This window comes from Symsagittifera roscoffensis, chromosome 9 (genome assembly GCF_963678635.1).
Source record: "Symsagittifera roscoffensis chromosome 9, txSymRosc1.1, whole genome shotgun sequence".
NCBI lineage: Eukaryota > Metazoa > Xenacoelomorpha > Acoela > Convolutidae > Symsagittifera > Symsagittifera roscoffensis.
The window spans coordinates 29,753,998-29,773,395 of record NC_087070.1 but is presented as its reverse complement, the minus strand read 5'-3'; the positions used below and the strand labels follow the sequence as shown (position 1 = coordinate 29,773,395).

The 19,398-nt window shown below is 34.9% G+C and overlaps 1 protein-coding gene across 1 annotated transcript; it reads left to right on the top strand.

Moving 5' to 3' along the window:
- Window positions 1–3,367: 3,367 nt before the first annotated feature.
- On the top strand, window positions 3,368–14,396 carry LOC134854394 (uncharacterized). Its single transcript, XM_063870625.1, has 6 exons — window positions 3,368–4,293; window positions 8,507–8,644; window positions 9,623–9,845; window positions 10,083–10,237; window positions 13,009–13,129; window positions 13,313–14,396. The coding sequence occupies exons 1-6, from the start codon at window positions 4,015–4,017 to the stop codon at window positions 14,176–14,178; spliced, it is 1,782 nt and encodes a 593-aa protein (XP_063726695.1). The 5' UTR covers window positions 3,368–4,014; the 3' UTR covers window positions 14,179–14,396.
- Window positions 14,397–19,398: the final 5,002 nt, after the last annotated feature.

Here is a 19,398-nt window from a genome sequence, read left to right as displayed (position 1 = left end):
TATTCACAAAAACATACAAGAACACAATATACAGATCCTTACACAAAACAATGTAACAATTAATTTTGAAATATCGGTAAAACTAAACAAATTAGTACATCACCCTCTACCCCTAGCTCCACCAAATATAGCAGCTCAATCTTTTCCCTCCCCCTATTATCACAACAGAATTCTTCTATAAATAAAATAGATATACAAAAAAAGATACTTGGATACATATCATTCTATAAATCATATTCGTTTATATCCTACACAGGTATCTTCTAATTATTTTTTTCGTACACACCATCTCTACCCTTGTTCTTTTAGAACCAACATCCCATCAAAATCTCTCCCCTCGAACAGGACCACATTAGTTACAACTTATGACTGTGAAGAAGGTGAACAAAAAACACAACAAAAACACGCCATAAACCAAGTAAATCAATGCGAATCAGAACTCTAAGAAGTAGAAACAACAAATATAGTAGCGACGTTTTATTCAAAACCCCGAGCTACAACCTCAATACGATATGAAGTCACAGTGACATTTTCAGAGAGCAAAGTACATTGTTCCCAAGTCTCAAATGGAAACAAAAATAGACTTAATCACGAATCTTTCTTTCAAAGCAACATTGAAGGACTTTCACATTTTAAACTCGACGACTGTAAAAACGGGCTCAAACGATAAAATTAATCACAAATAAAGGCACAAATCAAAAGTTGTTAAATTTTGTGGTTTTTCCAGACTCTGCACACCAAGCAGAACTTGAAAGATACTAAAGTCATATAAAATTAGACGATGAATGTTCGTTCCACGAGGCACACGGACAATTAACGTAAGACCTACACGGTAAAAATTGGATACACTCATCGAAATAAAAACCATGTGATTGTAAAGCAGACACAAAAAATAAAGGATATCAAGAAATAATGATATTTGATTGGAAAACTCAAGTAGTAAAAGTACAATTAGCACGAGATTTAAAAGACGACACATTAGTTTGTCAAGGAGTACGCTTACATTTTAAGAATGATCAAGGTTATTGCGATCCTACCCCAAGAACACAGGCAACCATCGTTTGGTTCCCTGAAGTCACATGTACCACGTTTCAAGTTGCAAGAGTTCACGCAAAAATGATTAAACTTCATCAAAAATATTTTTCATTGAATCAATTCTCTTTGAAAAATCAAATACTAATAAAATAAGATCTAACAGAAACCGTTATAGAAAAAATCGATGGAATCGAAACACAATATTCAGAAATTCTTGTCAAATACGAAAAAGATTTCGACATGAAAAAGGGTAAGCTAATAATTAATCCAACTCAAACGTACCACAGTTCTAGTGATGAAAACTCATACATTCCAATAACATTTTTGGAAAATACAAGAAAACTTTGCCCACAAGATAAAGGCAGCACACGTTTTTAAGAACTATCACTCATGGACAATAACTATTTTGGGGCAATCCACTATGACATCCACTTAGATATGAAATTGGATTTTACAATAAGCAGAATTTATCAAGATGGCCACTATCAGAATTAGAAACACTCCATCACTTGTGGTGTGGTGGACGATCACAAATTCTACAATCACTTGCACTAGCAGTATTAGAAATATCTTACGCAGGATATTTATTATCAGGCAATACATCAAATTTCATTGATTACGAAGGACAAATACTATGGTGCTACACATGTACAAAAAAAAGTAAAACCCTTTTGTTTTTGACGATCAAAAATGTTTTAAAAAAATCCCTATATTCAATAAAATTATAGTACTTTTTCGATGCACTTTCTGGACGAATATATATTTTTGGGATACAACCATCCCATGTGGATCTGAAAATAGCCACAAGGTAGATTGATCAAAATGGATATCAAATGAATTATAGTGCATAATGTTTATTTCGCCAGAAAAAATAGATTTAAGTCCATTTTTGAGTCCAATTTTGCTGTCTGAGCGTGAGCATTACATGACAATTGATTATATTGATTATATTTTAGACCACGAAAATCCATTATGATCGATTTTATTTTCAATTTTCTGAAAAGCGGGCAGACTGGCATGCCAGTGGGAGCCTTTAAGGCTTCGCCCTGATACGAGCTCTTTTCCCGGGATTACCTCAAGAAACCAAAAATACTAATCAAATAATTCTATAAGCTGAGTCTATAAAAAAATAATAATCATACAACTTTCATACATTTTTGGTGATACATACAAAATGGTGTCATTGAATTTTCCAAGAACTTTTTTCTTGTTTTGGCGTCAAAAACGGTGTATCGTACTAAAAAAAAACAGAACAATTTTTGTCAAAAATTTCTAATCATACAGTTTCCATTATGGTAATTTTATCATAAAATTTCCCTATATGGAAATTGTATGATTAACATTTTTTTAGTATGATACACCGACTTTGATGCCAAAACAAGACAAATTTTCCAAGTATTTTTGAAATTACTCCAAATATTTTTGTTTTTTTCAACTGCAAATCAAATTTTGTTCTCAAATAAACCTTTTCAAAAACAATTTTTGGATTCAAAATTTATTTTTGTGTGCTTAACGTAGTCCAAGAATAGGGCTTTTTTCCGTTTCTCTGGATAACTTTTTTCAAACAAGCGGAAAACGCCTATTTTTTTGTATGGCAGTTTTATGTATGCCTTGATTAATGTCTGATAATTTGAAAATTCGAATTTTAAATCTAATCATCATTGAAAATTTTTGCCAAAGTTTTAAAGTTTGATGCTTTCAGTGCACTATTTGTGTAAGAAAAATCCTTCACAATTCAGGTTGTTTCCAATGCATTGTAAATGCAAAACAAGCAATGCGTTGTTAATGCAAAAGGGCAAACCTTTGGTGACTCTAGTTTTGAGTAAACCATGGTTTTTGTCACATGTGTTCGGGGACGAACACATCCAAAAAAAAATTTAGAAATAGAGTTTTAGAAAATCAATTTTTTTGGTTAACGGGAAAATGCTTGTCATAAAATTTCCATATATGAGAAATCACTGATCATAGAACTTTCATGCAATTTTCTGTACCTATGGAATTGCATCAAAAGTGTAAGGTTAACATTTTTCCGTATATGAAAATTGAAAGACTACATTTTGGGTCTGTCCGGGTTGTTTCTTATTGATATCTTACGAAAAAATGGGACAATATAAGCAAGCAGTTGAACTTTTGAACTGTATCATCGGGACCTTTAACTATTTATGCTAAAAACTGCTTTCCTTTCGTTCAATTGATTCCCTTCTTTTGTTTTTCCGTTTATCTTCATGGGAATGGAAAATAAAAAACTTCGAACGGCTAAATGAGCATATGACACAGAACCAAAGCTTTTGGTGTTATAAATAAGATTTTTATTGTTCCATACTGAGTTAAAACGTGTGCTTTCCTTCTCAGGCAGGATGTTGTGTTGGTGCAGCATTGCTACAGAAAAAACGTGGTTTTTGCTTTTAACTCGACTGTTTTTTTGTGATATTTTTTGCGAGTTGCTTTTTTATTTTTAAAATGCAGCGTTTCAAAACCGGTCAAAGACCGTCGCAGTTTTATTAGCAATTATTATTCAAGCAGTTATTGACAAAATTTGTCAAAAACAAACCAACAAACCAAAGCATGACTAAAAACCTGCTTTGATTACACTTTTTGTCGAGTACCTGCCTGTTCAAGTACATATCACGACAGATTAAATCTTACCAATCTAATCTTTCAGACAATACTTTTTGTTGTTTGCCTTATAATTGTCAACTGATTTCTAGTTAGTCGCTTGAATGATTTGTGACTCAAATTGCTAAAATTTAAAGTTCTTGCTTATTTAACTATATATTTACGCAAGCAGCAAACACGTTTTGCACCAAAACGCGAAAATTCCTGACAAAAAAGAAATTAATTTTTGTGCACTTTCAAACTTTCGATTTAACTTGATAATCAGTGTTTGTACCAATTCAGCTAAACAGAGTTAGCGTTGGTTTTATCTTTGCACCTACAAAAGTTGTTATACGCTGTTTTTGTACATAAACTTCAACTGCAATGGTTGCGATCGAAATGAGTCCGACAAGTCCACAAGCGAAAACTGACCATAATTTTTCCCTGGCCTGGGAAAGTTTGACCTACACTGTCAAATCAAAAGGTGCCCAGAAAGCCCTCATTTCTGACCTTCATGGCATGTTGAGCCCTGGCAGTGCACTGGCAGTCATGGGTCCTTCTGGTTGCGGAAAAACGACTCTTCTGAACATTCTGGCTGATAGAATCAAGATTTCAAATGCAATTTCGGGACAGATTTACGTCAACGGCAAACCACGAAGCTCGGTAAAAATCAATGGCCTTTATTTACATTATTATCTGGTAAATTTAATTGAAACAAATAGCTTACTCGAAACTTAACGCATTCTCCCTCTATAAATACAAAAATTGTCGATTTACACATTTTTATTTTTAAAATGCAGCGTTGTTTCAAAACCGGTCAAAGACCGTCGCAGTTTTATTAGCAATTATTATTAAAGCAGCTATTGACAAAATTCTCCCTCTATAAATGCAAAAATTGTCGATTTACAGGCTAAAATATGGTCCCGCAACATGAGATCAACCAGGAGATTCACAAACAGGAAGAAGGATCTACTTAACAATCCCCCTTCTAATATATACTAAAGTCCACTTCTAAAATTAAAACATTAAGTTTGCTCTAGAGCTTTCTATTGAGAACACAAATTAGTTTTGCTGCTTTCTGATTGGTCGAAAATTCGGCTAACTTAATCTACTTCACAATCTCCCCAATTTCTTGAAAGGGGGAAGGTTGTTGCCGTGGGTTATATGAATTTCAACTCAATTCGGTTTTGCTTCGAGATTAAACAAAACTTTTCAAACGGCGGTTCCGACTGCCTGAAGGTTCCGACTGCCTCTTAAGGTTTATGGAGCATTAATAACAAGAAAAAACTAAATGTAACAAGACTGCTCGTATCAGGGCGAAGCCTTAATGTTCCGACTGCCTTTAAAGGTCTATGGAGTAGTGTTTGATTTCAAAAATTGAAATTTTCACAAAAAAGCATGAAAAAATTGAAAAATTGAGATTTTTGTTAAGAATCATCCACCACACGCTACGTAGAGTACAAAATGAGATTTTTTGCATGTATCAAAGTAGTAATTAGACCAAATAGCATGCCTAAATTCAATTTGGAACAGTTTCGCAGCCTGTTAAAGTCGCCGCTTACTTGTTTATAGCACGAAATATATCGCACGTTTTTCGTTTCAAATTGAGAAAATGGCAATCTAAACCCCCATAACTTTGCAAAAACGTGAGCAGAAGTAATTTATCTTTTCAAATTTGAGCTCAGAAAATCCATACCTTTCAGATGGAATAAAAAATATCCTGCCAAAAATGGCTAATTATGGGGAAAAATGAAGACAAAATGCGTCTTTCTGATCAGTCCCGCTTTATTATCATGCATTTTCTAGTAGTTTTACTCCAACTTTTTTTATAAAAAAAATTTTCAATTTGAGTTTTCATCATTTAGGGGAGGGGGTATAAACGAAAAACCCTTAAACTTGTTTGTTAAATCTGCCAGGTTTTCACTTCCAGATCAATTGAGCCCATTAAAACCCAACTTCTTAATAGCGTTATTAGCTTATTTTTAATGATCGAATTCGGGCCTGATATTTTTTTGCCTTTGACCTTGATTTTTTGCTGAACTCAAGTCGAACTCATTCACTCACAATCCAGTCAATTATTTAGTGTTCCGTTTAGATTTATGTTTTCGAAAAAATCTTTGTTTGGTGATGAGCATGAATGGTTGAGGTCGAGTAGCACATAGCTTTTGGTCGAATGGTTGAGCACACTTTTTTCGGTCAAATTGTATTTTGATCAGTTTGATTCGGAAGGGCGTGACTTCAACACCGCTGAAACGATAGCTTCATCGCTTGAATTTTGAGTGTGAATAAACCAGCCGAAGTATAAACCAACCAAAAAAATGCGCAGAATGAAACCAGCAGTCAAAAAGTTACATCATCTGAATGAAATTTGCATAAATTTTATAAGTTACATAACTGTTACATTACTATTATATACCACTGACGTATTTTCGGCTGAGTGATAATTCGGCTGGTTTATATACCACCTGAAGTTTATCGTTTGGTTTTATAAAGGACGGACAGTTCGAAGAGTTCGTGCATTCTATAATAAATCATTGGCCAAAATTTTTGAGAGAAGGTAAACCACCCGAATTATACATCAACCGAAACTGCGCGGAGTTTATAAGCCAGCTGAAACATCAATGAAGTTTGCATAACTTTCGTAATTTTTACGTAACTGTTACATAACTAATATAACATTTAAGTTTTTGGCTGGTTGATACATTGGCTGATTTATACTTCGGCTGGTTTATATACTACCAAAGTTTTCTCAATTAAAAATACAGTGTTGACTTAAATTATCCGGTCAAAGATAACAAAATAGGAAATTTTAAAGACTTTTTTCTCAAATTGGATTAAGATTAGAGAAAAAGTGAAGGAACAAAAAAATGCCAAAATTTTCCCCCGAAAATAGGTCATCTTGGCTTTTTTAGGTAATCAAGAATTACGCTGAGACTGCCGAGTAAATTGACGAGAAAGTTATTTAAAACAAGTCTCCTACACAGCACTACAATGTATTAGAAGAATATTCAAAAATTCAAAACTTTCAAAAATTTGCGTTTAACATTTGAAATTTGTTTGAAGCCAAATATTTCGATTTTTTATGTTGTGAAAATGACATTTTTTGGCTATCAACTAAAAAATATATTCTCTTATACAGTTTTTGAAGATTTGCTCTTCTACAACTTTGCCCGGATGTGTAAGAGGCTTGTTTTGATATAAATTCCTTATCAATTAACTCGGTAGTCTCAGCGTAATTCTTGATTAACTAAAAAAGTCCAAAATGACTTATGTTTGGGAAAAATTTTCACAGCAAATTTTCGAAAAAAAATTGCCAATAGTTTTTTGGTGAAATTCTGAGCAACTTTATTTTCTTCATTCTTTGTAATATCTTGACCAGTTTGCGAAAACTTTTTTTTGACATTCCATTTTTTGATCGTTGTGTCGGGTTAGTTTGAATCAGGACTTGATATTCAAATTGCTCTGTCAATCAAAAGGGTTAAAAGGTTTTCAATTAATGAAGAAATTAACAATGACACGTAAATTTGAAAAATGGTTAAACAACAAACGATCAGTAAGCAAAACAAGAATGATCGGATATCAGGGCAAAACCTTGAAAGTTCCGATGCCCTTTAAATAATTATGTAATAACTTTTGGGGAAAAACATTGAAACACTATAAAATTTAGACAATATCAAAGATCAAGTGTGAAAATTAATGCCACCAATTAGCTAGCCTCAATTCAATTTGGAACGATTTTATTGAGTGGTATACTTGGCTACGCATGAATAATTGGCGTTTTGAGAATGGCCAAATCGGCAACTTTCAAACTCCCAAAGCTTAGCAAAAAATGATCTCAAGTAAAAAAAAATCTTTTTAAATTTGATTTTAGGGAGTCGATATCTCATATGGGGTATAAATTTTTCTTGTTAAAAACTATAAATTGGATCGCCGAAAATTGACTACACCAAGCAAAAACACGCCAAGCATAAATATTCCGTTTTTTTCGAAAGTCGGAACAACTATAGCTGCTCATGGCAAGTTTTCTTGTTATTTCAAAAATGTTATTTATTATAAGTTGGAAAAAACAGAGGTACGGCCGGGTCAAAGTTTTCAGCAAATGAGACATCGGTTTTCAGTTTTGACATGAAATTTTGACCAGAATTCTCTTCAAAACACCAAAAACGGTAGTTCGCCAGAATAATCTGAATTGCAGATCTATTGATAGAACAGGCCAAGGATCTACTTAACAATCGCTTTCTCTTTGGTATCTACTAAAGAATTAAAACCACTGTAAAAAAAGCGGTAAATTAGCACTAGAGCATTGTATTTAAAATTCAAATTTTGCTGCAAGCTGATTGGTCGCAATACGACAACTAAACCTACTTAACAATTGCAAGGGCAATTTTTAAGTAAATCATGTGCCAAAATAGCTTTTATGGACACTTTTTCTTCTGTGCTTTGAACATAAAATGCTTGCAAGAAAATTGCTGTTCGGAGCGCGCTCTCTCTTAGACTGAGTACATATTGGCACCAAAAATGAATTTTGAAATATTTTATGACTGCTCAGTAAAAAAACGAACTGAAAAAATGTCAAGCAGCTTGTGCGTGCCATTTATATCTCAGACTCAGACTCAGACTCGCTTACCAACTAATCCATCCTTTTGCCAAAATTTTTTTAACCCCCCGAAGAATGAGCTACTACAGATTATTAAAAATAGTAAATCATACCGTCATTAGTGTATTATCTTACAATATGCGTAATTTCGACAATAATAAACAAAATCAGTTACAAAAAAAAAACAGAAGTAATAAATTTTTTGTGATTATGATAACTTTATTAATTGTCATTGGGTTCATGAGTGAACTTATTTGATTTCACGTGTTTGCATTCTAGTCCAAGTTCCGCAATATCTCCTCCTACGTGGCTCAGAGTGACTCGCTGATGGACATCTTCACCGTGAGGGAGACCATCTCATTCGCAGCCAGTCTCAGCTACCCTTTCTTCATGAAGGGAAAAGACAAAAAACAGAAGGTCAGTAGCGCATGGATAATTGAAGTCAGACAAGTCAAGATTGCCAAAGAGGGTCGCAAACAAAAAAGGGTCGAAACAAATCAAAAGCTGGGAAATAATAGAATTAAAAGAAATATCAACTGACGTTTTCATCAGAAGATTCAATTGATTCTCACTACTATTTGACTAGTTAATTAACTCTTTTTCAACTGATAAGTATAATTAGTAGCAAAAAGTTCGGACAGACAGAATTAATTAAAATGAGCAATCAGTGCTTATCGACGCTTTTTAGCATGCAAAATCTGAAGCCGAACAACATTGAATTTTTTGTCAGACCAAATTCAAAATGCTCAAAAAAAAACAAACGGAAGTTAAGATGATCGCAGAAAAACATTAGCCACCCAGAGCAATATTTTTCCTGTTTCAAGGTTTACTATTCGACGCTTTGGATGCAATTGCCCGCCGATGTTATAGGTTTTGAGCGAAACTCTGCTTTGAGTGAAACTTTCGACGTTAAGTTTATTTCAGTTTTAATTTCGGTTGATGTCTAGACAGTTGCTCTTTTTAATTAATTCTGTCTGTCCAAACTTTTTGCAACTCTCTATAGGCTCCAATGGAAGTGTCAAAAAAGTCTCGAACATTTTGTTTTGCTTGTGTGGTTATGATAACTGACAAATCTAAATTGCCATTCTGACCAATCTGAACGGAGTTAATTAACTGTTCATCTTGAAGACGCAAATCAGTTTTCAACTCATTTCAAGACCTAGAACCGTGTCAAAACAATCAATTCAATTTAGGAAATATCGATGACCATGAGCATCTTTTTTGGTCAAAAAATGGTACTTTTTAGGTCTGTTAATTTTTTCAACACGGTTTTTCATTGCTGAAATGAAAGAAGAGTTGAGTTCCAACGTGAAAACGAGCAGTTTTGAATAGAATCTTTTTGTTAAGACTTGTTGATGGAAAATACATGTGTATCAGTTGGTGTTTTCTGTTCAGGTTGACGAGTTGGCGGCTGAGATGGGCATCAGCGGCTGCATGGACGCCAGAGTGGGTGGGAACTTATTCAAGGGCATCAGTGGGGGTCAGATGAAGAGACTAAGTGTGGCACTGTCACTCATTTCCAACCCATACATTCTGCTGCTGGATGAGCCCACTAGTGGACTGGACAGTGCGGCCACTATGGGCGTCATGGGACATATACAGTCACTCACAAAACAAGGCATGTTATTGCAAATAACACAATTAGCTCAACTCCTGATACACATAGGTACACAAAGCTTATCACTTCTTTAGCAAAAACAACACTTCTTTAGCAAAAACAACATTTGATAAAACTTAAGGTTTTCTAATGGACTCAAAAAACTGTTCAGCCAGATAGTGAGCAAGTGGAATGCTAAGTTAATGAAATGAGAATTGAGTGGCCCTGCTTATCATGTTATCGTGCCTCCTACTTCAGGTCGCACCATCATCTATTCGATCCACCAGCCGTCCTCCGAGGTGTTCCAGTCGTTCGACCTGCTCTGTCTCCTCTCGCGGGGAGAGTGTATCTACTACGGAAAGGCAGACCAGGCAGTCGCATTCTTCTCAGGTCTCAACTACAAGTGTCCACAGGTCAATCTCACTCCAATAATTACTATCCATTTATACCAGAAGGGGGTTAGAGATTTTGTAATTAAAAGTACAATCATTGTTATACTCTCAGTGAGAGACAGCTGCAACTGCATTTTTAACATAATTTTCATTTTTAACTGAGTTTGTAACAAAAAAAACTGGGCTATGTTAATTCATCTTCAATCTCTTCACGAATCTATTGAGCCCAAATTTCCTTTCCTCAAAATTGGCGGTCGGAAAAAAACTAGTTAAACTAAGTTTTGTAAAGTTGATTTCTCGAAGCTACTTCATGCGTTTCCCTCCCCAGTCCAAACTAGCATTTCATTTGAATAATTTATTCTATACAAGTCTTTGTTCAATCAATCGTTGAATATTTTTCTCAATTTTGAACTTTATAAAACAATTTCAGTGTACTTATAGCTAAGCCTTTCAATAAATTTCTATCAATTATAAGAGCAATCTTGAAAGTCTGAATATCTTATCAATTGCTGCGACAAAAGTATCCTTTAGTTAGTTCATAATTAAAACTGCATGTAAAAGCTCCAAAACATTTAATTGTTGTTCAATCAAAACTACGAGTTATGAAAGAAAATAGCTTCAGTGAAAATATCAATGAAAAAATTTGGTTGCTATGCAACTTGCACACAATGCGACAACAGAGATAATTTAAACCCCGAGGCGGTAAATCAATTTTCAAACCTTCGCAAATAGGAAAAAACTAAATCTGACGACTAAGGTAGAAGTCTAGAATATAAGCATGAAATTTACAGCAGAAAAACTTCAGTTTAAGACGCTATTTCCTCTATTGTGCAAAAAGAGGCAAATACGCCGCTTCAAGCTTCCGAGAGACACATTTGGCCAAGGCCAACTGAAAAATATTCTTTCAAAATTCAAAGAAATATGTAACATATTACCCAGCTAGGTGCAACAAGAGTTAGTTGAGTCAAAATTTCGTAGAAAAAATCATTTTTTATTCTGCTAGTTTTTCGGAATGAACTTCAATTTTTTGTCCGCTTGCAGAGTTAGGAAGGGGGAAAGAAAACACAAGGTTTTATCTACCCTGTTCTACTTTCCCAGCAGTGGAAGAAAAAAATGAGGCTTCATCCGAAATAAATTTTAAATTTGTAAAATGGTTAAAGTTGATTCTCTTTCGGGTTGGCATCTTTCGTCAAAAACCTTTCTACGAATCTTCTGATGAGTGAAAAGATATTGTGGCAGGGTTTTGATGTACTAAGAGGCAAAAGAAAGCTCCGCAGAAACTTTTTTAAACGAAGATAAAATGAACCGCTATTTTAGGAGTTTTATTTCAGTAGAATTTGTTCTTCGACAGAAAATTTTGACACCGTTACAAGGCGCCCCGGGTTGACGTCCCTAAAACCAAAACGCCTATCATACATTTTTATAATCGCAAGCGTAATAAATTGAGTCAATGGGAAAATTGTTTTTCATACAATTCTCATGGAAGAAAATTGTATGATAAGCATTTTTTCAATTAAATTTTTTTAACGAAAATTATCCTCAAATGGTTTAAAACTCAAACAATTCAAATGGGTGGCAGTTTTAGTTACATGAGAGCAACTTAGGCATCAAAGAAAAACTTTATTTGACCAAAAAGTTGCGTATCATACAGGGGCGGATCTAGGATTTTCTCGAGGGGGGGGGGGGGCGGATTTTCAAAAAAATTTCGAAATTTTGTCGACTTTTTTTAGGTCGAGCAAATTGGTTTTCTGAGCTCTTCAAAGCACTAAAACTCTTTTTTAGGCCAAAATTTTTGCGCCGTAGGCAAAATTTTTGATTAAAAAAAAACAGGCCAAAAAGGCGTTTTCATGCACTTTTTGGAAATTTTTAATAAAAAAATCGCGTATTTTCGGCGCGCGCTCCCCCCTCAAAGTTAGTATAGATTGGCGCCAAAGGCGCCCTTAGAAAAATTTTAGGGTCCGTCAGCCAAAATTGGATATCTCAAAATAGTTCATCAAAGGGGGACCGCCCCCCCCCCCCCCCCCCCTAAATCCGCCACTGATATACAAATTCGTTTTAAGTTGTATCATACGCATTTTTTCCATAGAAAAATCAGGTACTATTTTGGGCGCAAATAAACATTTTACGATAAAAATGAGCAAGCAAAAATTGATATTTTGCGAAAGATGAATCATTTGAAATATTTTATCATTTGTAATGGCATTTATAAAAATTTTCAAATATTGTTTATAGATAGAACACCACAAGAACACCACGAGAACAAAAATTACAGGCCATGATACCACCAAAAATGAACAGCAACGGCTTAAGAAAAATTTTAACAAGAAATTTTGCTGAAAAAATTAGTCATCAGTTGCTTTCTCAAAATTGAACAAAATGTTTTTCAAAAATCTGACTGACATATTTTTCTTAAAGCATAGAATACAGGTACAAAAACTTGATAAAGATTGCTGAAAATTAAGAAAAAAACTTCTTCGTCATCCGCTCACCAAATGAATGTTTTTTTCAAAATGAGACTTGACTATCAGCACTCGGAAATGATTTGAAATTCATTAGGAAATTAGCTAATGCAAAACTGTTTTTCTTAGCAATTCTTATACAATTCAATTTTGACAGTAGTAAATGAGCTTGAAAAGAATTTATAGAAATCGAATCACCAAAATATCTTGAGCGTGCATAAATTCTAAGACTTTTTCGTGAAAAAAAAAACAAACGAACACAGACGATCCAATTAATTGAAACTTCCTTTCGTTCATTAGCCATCAAATCAACGATGAAATTTGATTGTTTAGTACTCTAACCCGGCAGACTACTTCTTGACCGTTATCAACACTGACTTCGAGGGCCACGGCGATGTGGAAGCAATCGTCAAGTCATTCAAGGATGGACAGCAGATGAAGCAACTCAAAGAAGGTGATTAAATTAGACTGAAATTCTTTGTACTATTTTAGGCCTTGTTCTTTTTCGATCTTCGCATCATTTAATGTCGTCCAACTTTGGTCCGCCACTTTGCTGATACACTTTTATAACACTCACCGATATTACAACTTTACACAATTTACAAGTCACAATTTTAAGGAACTTTTTTACATCTAGGAATTGAAAAGGACAAAGCGAGTGGTAAGGCGGACTCATCGTCAACAGAGATTCGCAAATTCCAGGCAAACTGGCTCGTTCAGTTCCTGTTTCTCACCAAACGCAACATGATCAACAGTGTGATCAACCCTGGAATATACTGGGTTCGAATCGTCATGTACTTCATGTTATGCTTGATGATGGGAACGATGTACTTGAAGACGAACGAGGACATAACCGAAGACATGCTAATCCCGCTGCTCTTTTACTGCCAGGCGTTCTTGGTATTTATGTCTGTTGCGGTCCTGCCGTTCTTTATGCTGCAGCAACCGGTATTCGTCCGCGAACGATCGAACGGACTGGTTGACGTATTTCCGTTTGTATTTTCTAACTTCGTGAGCGCGTTACCTGGAATCCTTCTGATTACTGTCCTTTCGACAGTGATGGTGATCTTCATGACTGACCTGGACGGTTTCTGGGGGTTTTTCGTGAACTTATTTCTCTCGTTAGTCTGCGCTGAATCCTTGATGCATGTTCTCAGCGCCTCGACTCCTCATTACATAATCGGAATTGCGCTGGGAGCTGGATTCTTCGGGATGTTCATGTTGGCGGAAGGCTTCATGGTTCCAAAAGATGCAATTCCTCCATGGTGGATCTGGGCTCATTACATTGCATTTCACAGCTATTCGTTCCGAAGTTTCATGTACAACCAATGGGGTGATAAAAACGACCTTGCTGCAGTGAGCATTAAAACGCAGTACCCGGTCATAGCTGACATGGACGAAGATGACTTCAGGAATGACATGTTTATTCTGATGGGATATGGTTGCGGTCTACAAATTGTATTTTTCCTCATCATTTATTTCTTTCACACTGGTCGACAGTGAAACTGAAGACAGCGAGTGTCAAAAAATTCAAACAAAAAGATTGACTGCAGATGTTTTAGCAATCTCTGCCCTTCATCAACGAAAAAAATAAAATTAAACGTTTTATTTTCCTTTTAGTTGCTACCAGCAGTAGCATTAACAATAGTTTGATATAAAATTAAAGTGATTTCCAATGTTCAATTCTGTCAAAATGTTAATTTCCTTTTTCTATTCAAATAAAAGTTTTCCTACGGCTCTCTTCTCAGGAACTATCAATACTTTTTCCTCGAAGCGGTTCAGAAATATTTGTAACGAAAACTGCTTTAATAAAAGGAAACAAGAGCTTAGCAACACTTGCGTTAGAAACGAAAAACAAACGAACTAGGTTTTCGGAGATCTAACACTTACGAATAAAAACTTAACTTTTGATGAACAAAACTCCTCAAATAGTCTTTCTCAATTGTAACAAAAATTACTCTAAAATGCTGCTTGACATTGGCTGAAACAAAATGAAACGAATGGCGCAAATTCAGTAAAAAAAATTTAAACACAGGTGATACCGCACAAACATGGCAAGCAGCCAGCAAAGGAAAGCCACTAAGTTGAAACATAACAACTCACAGTTGGAAAAGAGTCATGAAAGCAAGACAGTCAATTTTCGAGCTTTAAAGAAAGATATATAACCTTAAAGCTCTTTGAATATAAAAAACAATTTTTGATAGGTGCAATTTTGATAAATTTAACTCAATTTGGTAAAACTGGAGTTTTAGGTGAAATTTTTCTTCCGCTGGAAAATCTATTAATTAAATTTAACTTTCGAAACTAGGAGTAGTTCACAATTTTTCGCGCCACTTCCAGGTTCATCTTTCGAGAGTGCTAACTACATAATTTTCAGCAATTGAATTTCTAATGAATTTAAAAATAGCATACTTACCTAAGTGCATTCATAAATGCATTAATATGTATCAATGCACATCTGTAGTTATAAGAGCATTTTAAGACTTTTTCCTGGTAAAAAAAACGCAAGCCAAAAATATCACCAAGAACTATACAAAAGTCTTCACTAGGGGCCCAGCTGAAAGCTGGAGAGACCTGTTTGATTATTTTAATATTGATTATTTTAAAATTGTTTTAAAATTTCAGGTTTCTCAATTCGATAGCGCCCTTCCTACGCAAAAAAAAAGAAAGAGAAGCTTAATTAAATTTTGTCCAAGCATTGCAAATATGACTATAATATGTTGACTATAACTGACATCACAAAAACGTTCTGGAACAAACCGACCTGATTAAAGAGAACTAGCATAACTCGTGCAACTTCTCGTTGGACTTCTTCGAACCATACAAAAAAACTCAACACAAAGCCAATAGCACCAAGCAAAATCGAGAAAACGTAAGCATAGCGGATTCCATTGTCTAAAAAATACACACTAAGTATATTGAATCTTTGTTCCAATGCCAAAAAACTTTTAAAAAAACTTTTCCTAAATGTACAGCTCTTCCCCGAGACAAATTAAGGACCAGCCGCTTGGGCAGGGGAGTTTTCTACAACCTGGTCAATCGATTAAACCCTTAATCCCAAATCTGGATGGGTAGTTTTTGAAGAAATCGAAAAAGTTTGAAAAAATGGCCTAAAAACCGAAAAATTGACTATTCCTAAGTGTATAGCCCTTCCCCTAGACAAATTAGGGACGAGCCGTTTGTGTAGGGGGGTTCCTACAACCTGGTCTATCGATTAAACCCTTAATCCCAAATCTGGACGGGTAGTTTTTGAGGAAATCGATAATTTCCGAAAAAATAGGCAAAAAAATCAAAAAAGTGACTTTTCCTAAGTCTATAGCTCTTCCCCTAAGCAAATTAGGGACCAGCCGCTTGTGCATGGGAATTTCCTACAACCTGGTCTATCGATTAAACCCTTAATCCCAAATCTGGACGGGTAGTTTTTGAGGAAATCGAAAATTTCCGAAAAAATAGGCAAAAAAATCAAAAAAGTGACGTTTCCTAAGTCTATAGCTCTTCCCCTAAGCAAATTAGGGACCAGCCGCTTGTGCATGGGAGTTTCCTACAACCTGGTCTATCGATTAAACCCTTAATCCCAAATCTGGATGGGTAGTTTTTGAGGAAATCGAAAATTTCCGAAAAAATAGGCAAAAAAATCAAAGAAGTGACTTTTCCTAAGTCTATAGCTCTTCCCCTAAGCAAATTAGGGACCAGCCGCTTGTGCATGGGAGTTTCCTACAACCTGGTCTATCGATTAAACCCTTAATCCCAAATCTGGACGGGTAGTTTTTGAGGAAATCGAAAATTTCCGAAAAATGGGCAAAAAGTGAAAAAAGTACCGAGTTGTGAAGCTTTTCTAAGACCGTAGGGGGTGGGGTAGGGTAAAAATTGCCCTAAATTTCCTGCAGGCAGGTAGGTGAAACGCTACTGAATCCATTGGTACCACTTTTATGAGAATCTGACGGGTAGTTTTTTGGGAAAGCGAATTTTTCGAAAGAGCGTCTAAAAAAAAAAAAAAAACCAGATCTCATCTGGAAAAAAAAAACGTTTTCATAATACCTGTTTAATAAATCAAACAGGAACTACCTTCATAAATTTTAGAACAAACTGAAAAAAAAAACCTAAAACTAATTTCACAATTTTTATTTCGTAGATGTTTAATTTGAGAAAAACATTACAGTAATTACAAAAGCCGCAAAAAGAAAAAAATTGAGACAACATAACAGAAAGTTCCTCCCCATTTTCAGTGGTCGCAAAAAATAAGAGCAACAGGTTGCTGAGCAAGTAGCATAGTGTTGTGACAATGGTCAATTTGCAATTTTAAAAATTATTTTATTTTCCAATCTCAGTCACGAAAAGTAACTATTGCCCAGGGTGTTTTTAGTATTCACCCCACGTTCTGAAAATCTAAGAATTTTGAACTTTCGTTTCCGGAGGTAGGGGCCGAAACAAGCATATAATCGAAAGAAAAGAGTAAAACATATAAAGTCTGGAAAAGTAAACTTATAGCAGTGAAGCAAACATAGCCAACAGACAGTTGAAAAGTGATTGCAATTAAACAAAAAAAAATTATTGAAAAAATCTTTATAACTTGCGAGAAAAACAATAGATGGATTTAAAGCTCTTTGAAGTTCTAGAAAAATTTACGATGCACACTTTTTTGATGAAATTAACCCAATTTGAGAAAATTAGTTCAATAGATAAACTTTTTTATTTCGCTGGGAAATGTGATTAGGAAATTCCATTTTCGAAGTTAAAAAACGATCACGTTTTTCGTGATTTTTACTTTCGTTGTTCAAAAATGGAGTTTGCATTCATTAAAAAATGAATGAATTGAACTAAAAAAAAATCAAAAAACAAACCGCGAAAAAAATTCGTTAACGCGACCTATATATGAGCCTGCACTACGTTCATCGACTCTTAAAAATACTTGCAACTACAATGAAAAATGCCTACTGCATAAAAAATTCTGATGTGACCACTAAGTCGACAAAACAGACAGTTCCAGGAGTAGTCATAACATCTAAGCCAAATGGTCCCAGATGCCAAGAAAGGTGAATCTATTATAAATCAAGCGATTCTATTCAACTAGTTGTTGAACCAAAAAAGTCCATATTCCGATTTGATAACGCCTGCTAATCGCAAGCGTTAATTTTTTCATCACAAAAGATTTTGAGAAATACAGCATTTCATTCAAAAAGTATCGAATACGTTTTCGAAAAAAGTTACCTGTGAGGAAAAGAATAATTATTTAAATTACATTGTCTTCAGTATTTTTTCCCAAGAGGGACAAGGAGGTTGCTTTCAAGCTTTCTAAAAGAGACGGTCAAAAGTGAATCGATTTCAGCAAATAGAATAGAAAAATAAAAAAAACAAGGATAACCGGTAACAGTGCAAGTAGCAGAGAATGTATCGACCAGTCTTAAAAAAAATACAAAAAAATTCAAACTGGTGTCGTTTTTTTCTGCATGTTGTGATGAAAAGATCTGAACTAAAAAAGAACTTAGGAATATTTTCAAGCCATCAAAAATAGGTCAATTAGAAAACAATTTTCTAAGAAAAATGACTTGAAAAACGAAGAAAAAAAATTAAAAAAAGGAAACAGGAAACTTGCGAAAGCAGGAAACAGGTCTTAACTGTAATCGAACTCCCGGACTTTATCGTCTCAATCATGGGGGTTACAGCAACTTGGAATGATGCTGAGCCATCGAGCTACGAGAACCAAGACGACAAAACTATGGACGATAATCCGAAAAAGCACAAAAACTCTAGTTTGCAAAAAAGGGCCCGGCCAGACTCCAACCACAAGCCTTTGCTGTCTCAAGCTGATGTTTTATCTCTACGCCAAATGCACCGGCTGACTGATTAGATTTTAATTTATAATTAGGAAGCGGTAATAAAACCAAAAACACCTGAGCAGAAACCATTCATGCCGAAAAAATTTTAAACAATTCTGAACTTAAAAAAATGTTAAGTCCCCTCAGAGTACATTTTTTTCGATCACAACGACGCAATAAGAAGCCAATAAGTCGATATTATTCAAGCCAAAAAATATTAAGCCGATAAAAAAGACAAAAAAATGAAAAAAGTTAACTTTTAATAAATCGAGCTGCAAAAATTACAACCTGTGAAAAGCAAATTTCGATTCAGCCGGATTTTTAAAATGCTAAAAAAGACTGCAGCGAAAATTGTTCACAGCATTAAAAAAACGATTCTTAGATGTGGCAACTAAGCCGACAAAACATAAGCAGACAAATAAAAAAAGGCCGAAATTTTCTTGAACCGCAATATTCACCGTTTGAAAAAACTGGTCCTGGTGAGATTCAAACCGGGACCTTTGTCGTCCCAGGCGTATTCGTTAACACCAGGCTAAGTATGCAAGAGACACTACAAAACTTGAATTCATTATGAACCATGGTACATCAGAAGTACAATAACTCCTGTGGACAAAATTGTTTATGGGAAAAAGTCTAGTACCCGATTCTAATACCCTTGCTTAACGCAAGGGTAATAAATACACATTAGATTCCCTGGGAATTTCCATTGGTGTCATTACAAGTGCGAAGGGAACCCCAAGTCGGTTCACTTTTCCTTAGAACTTCGTATTATCAATAGCTACCTTAGAAGTAAACTTACAACAGGTTAGAGTTGAGCTGTCAAGCTGGTCGATATTGCACCAGCGTGACAACTATTTTTGAGGTGGTCAAAATTCCATTTTTAAGGTATAACTATTCCATAAAAAGA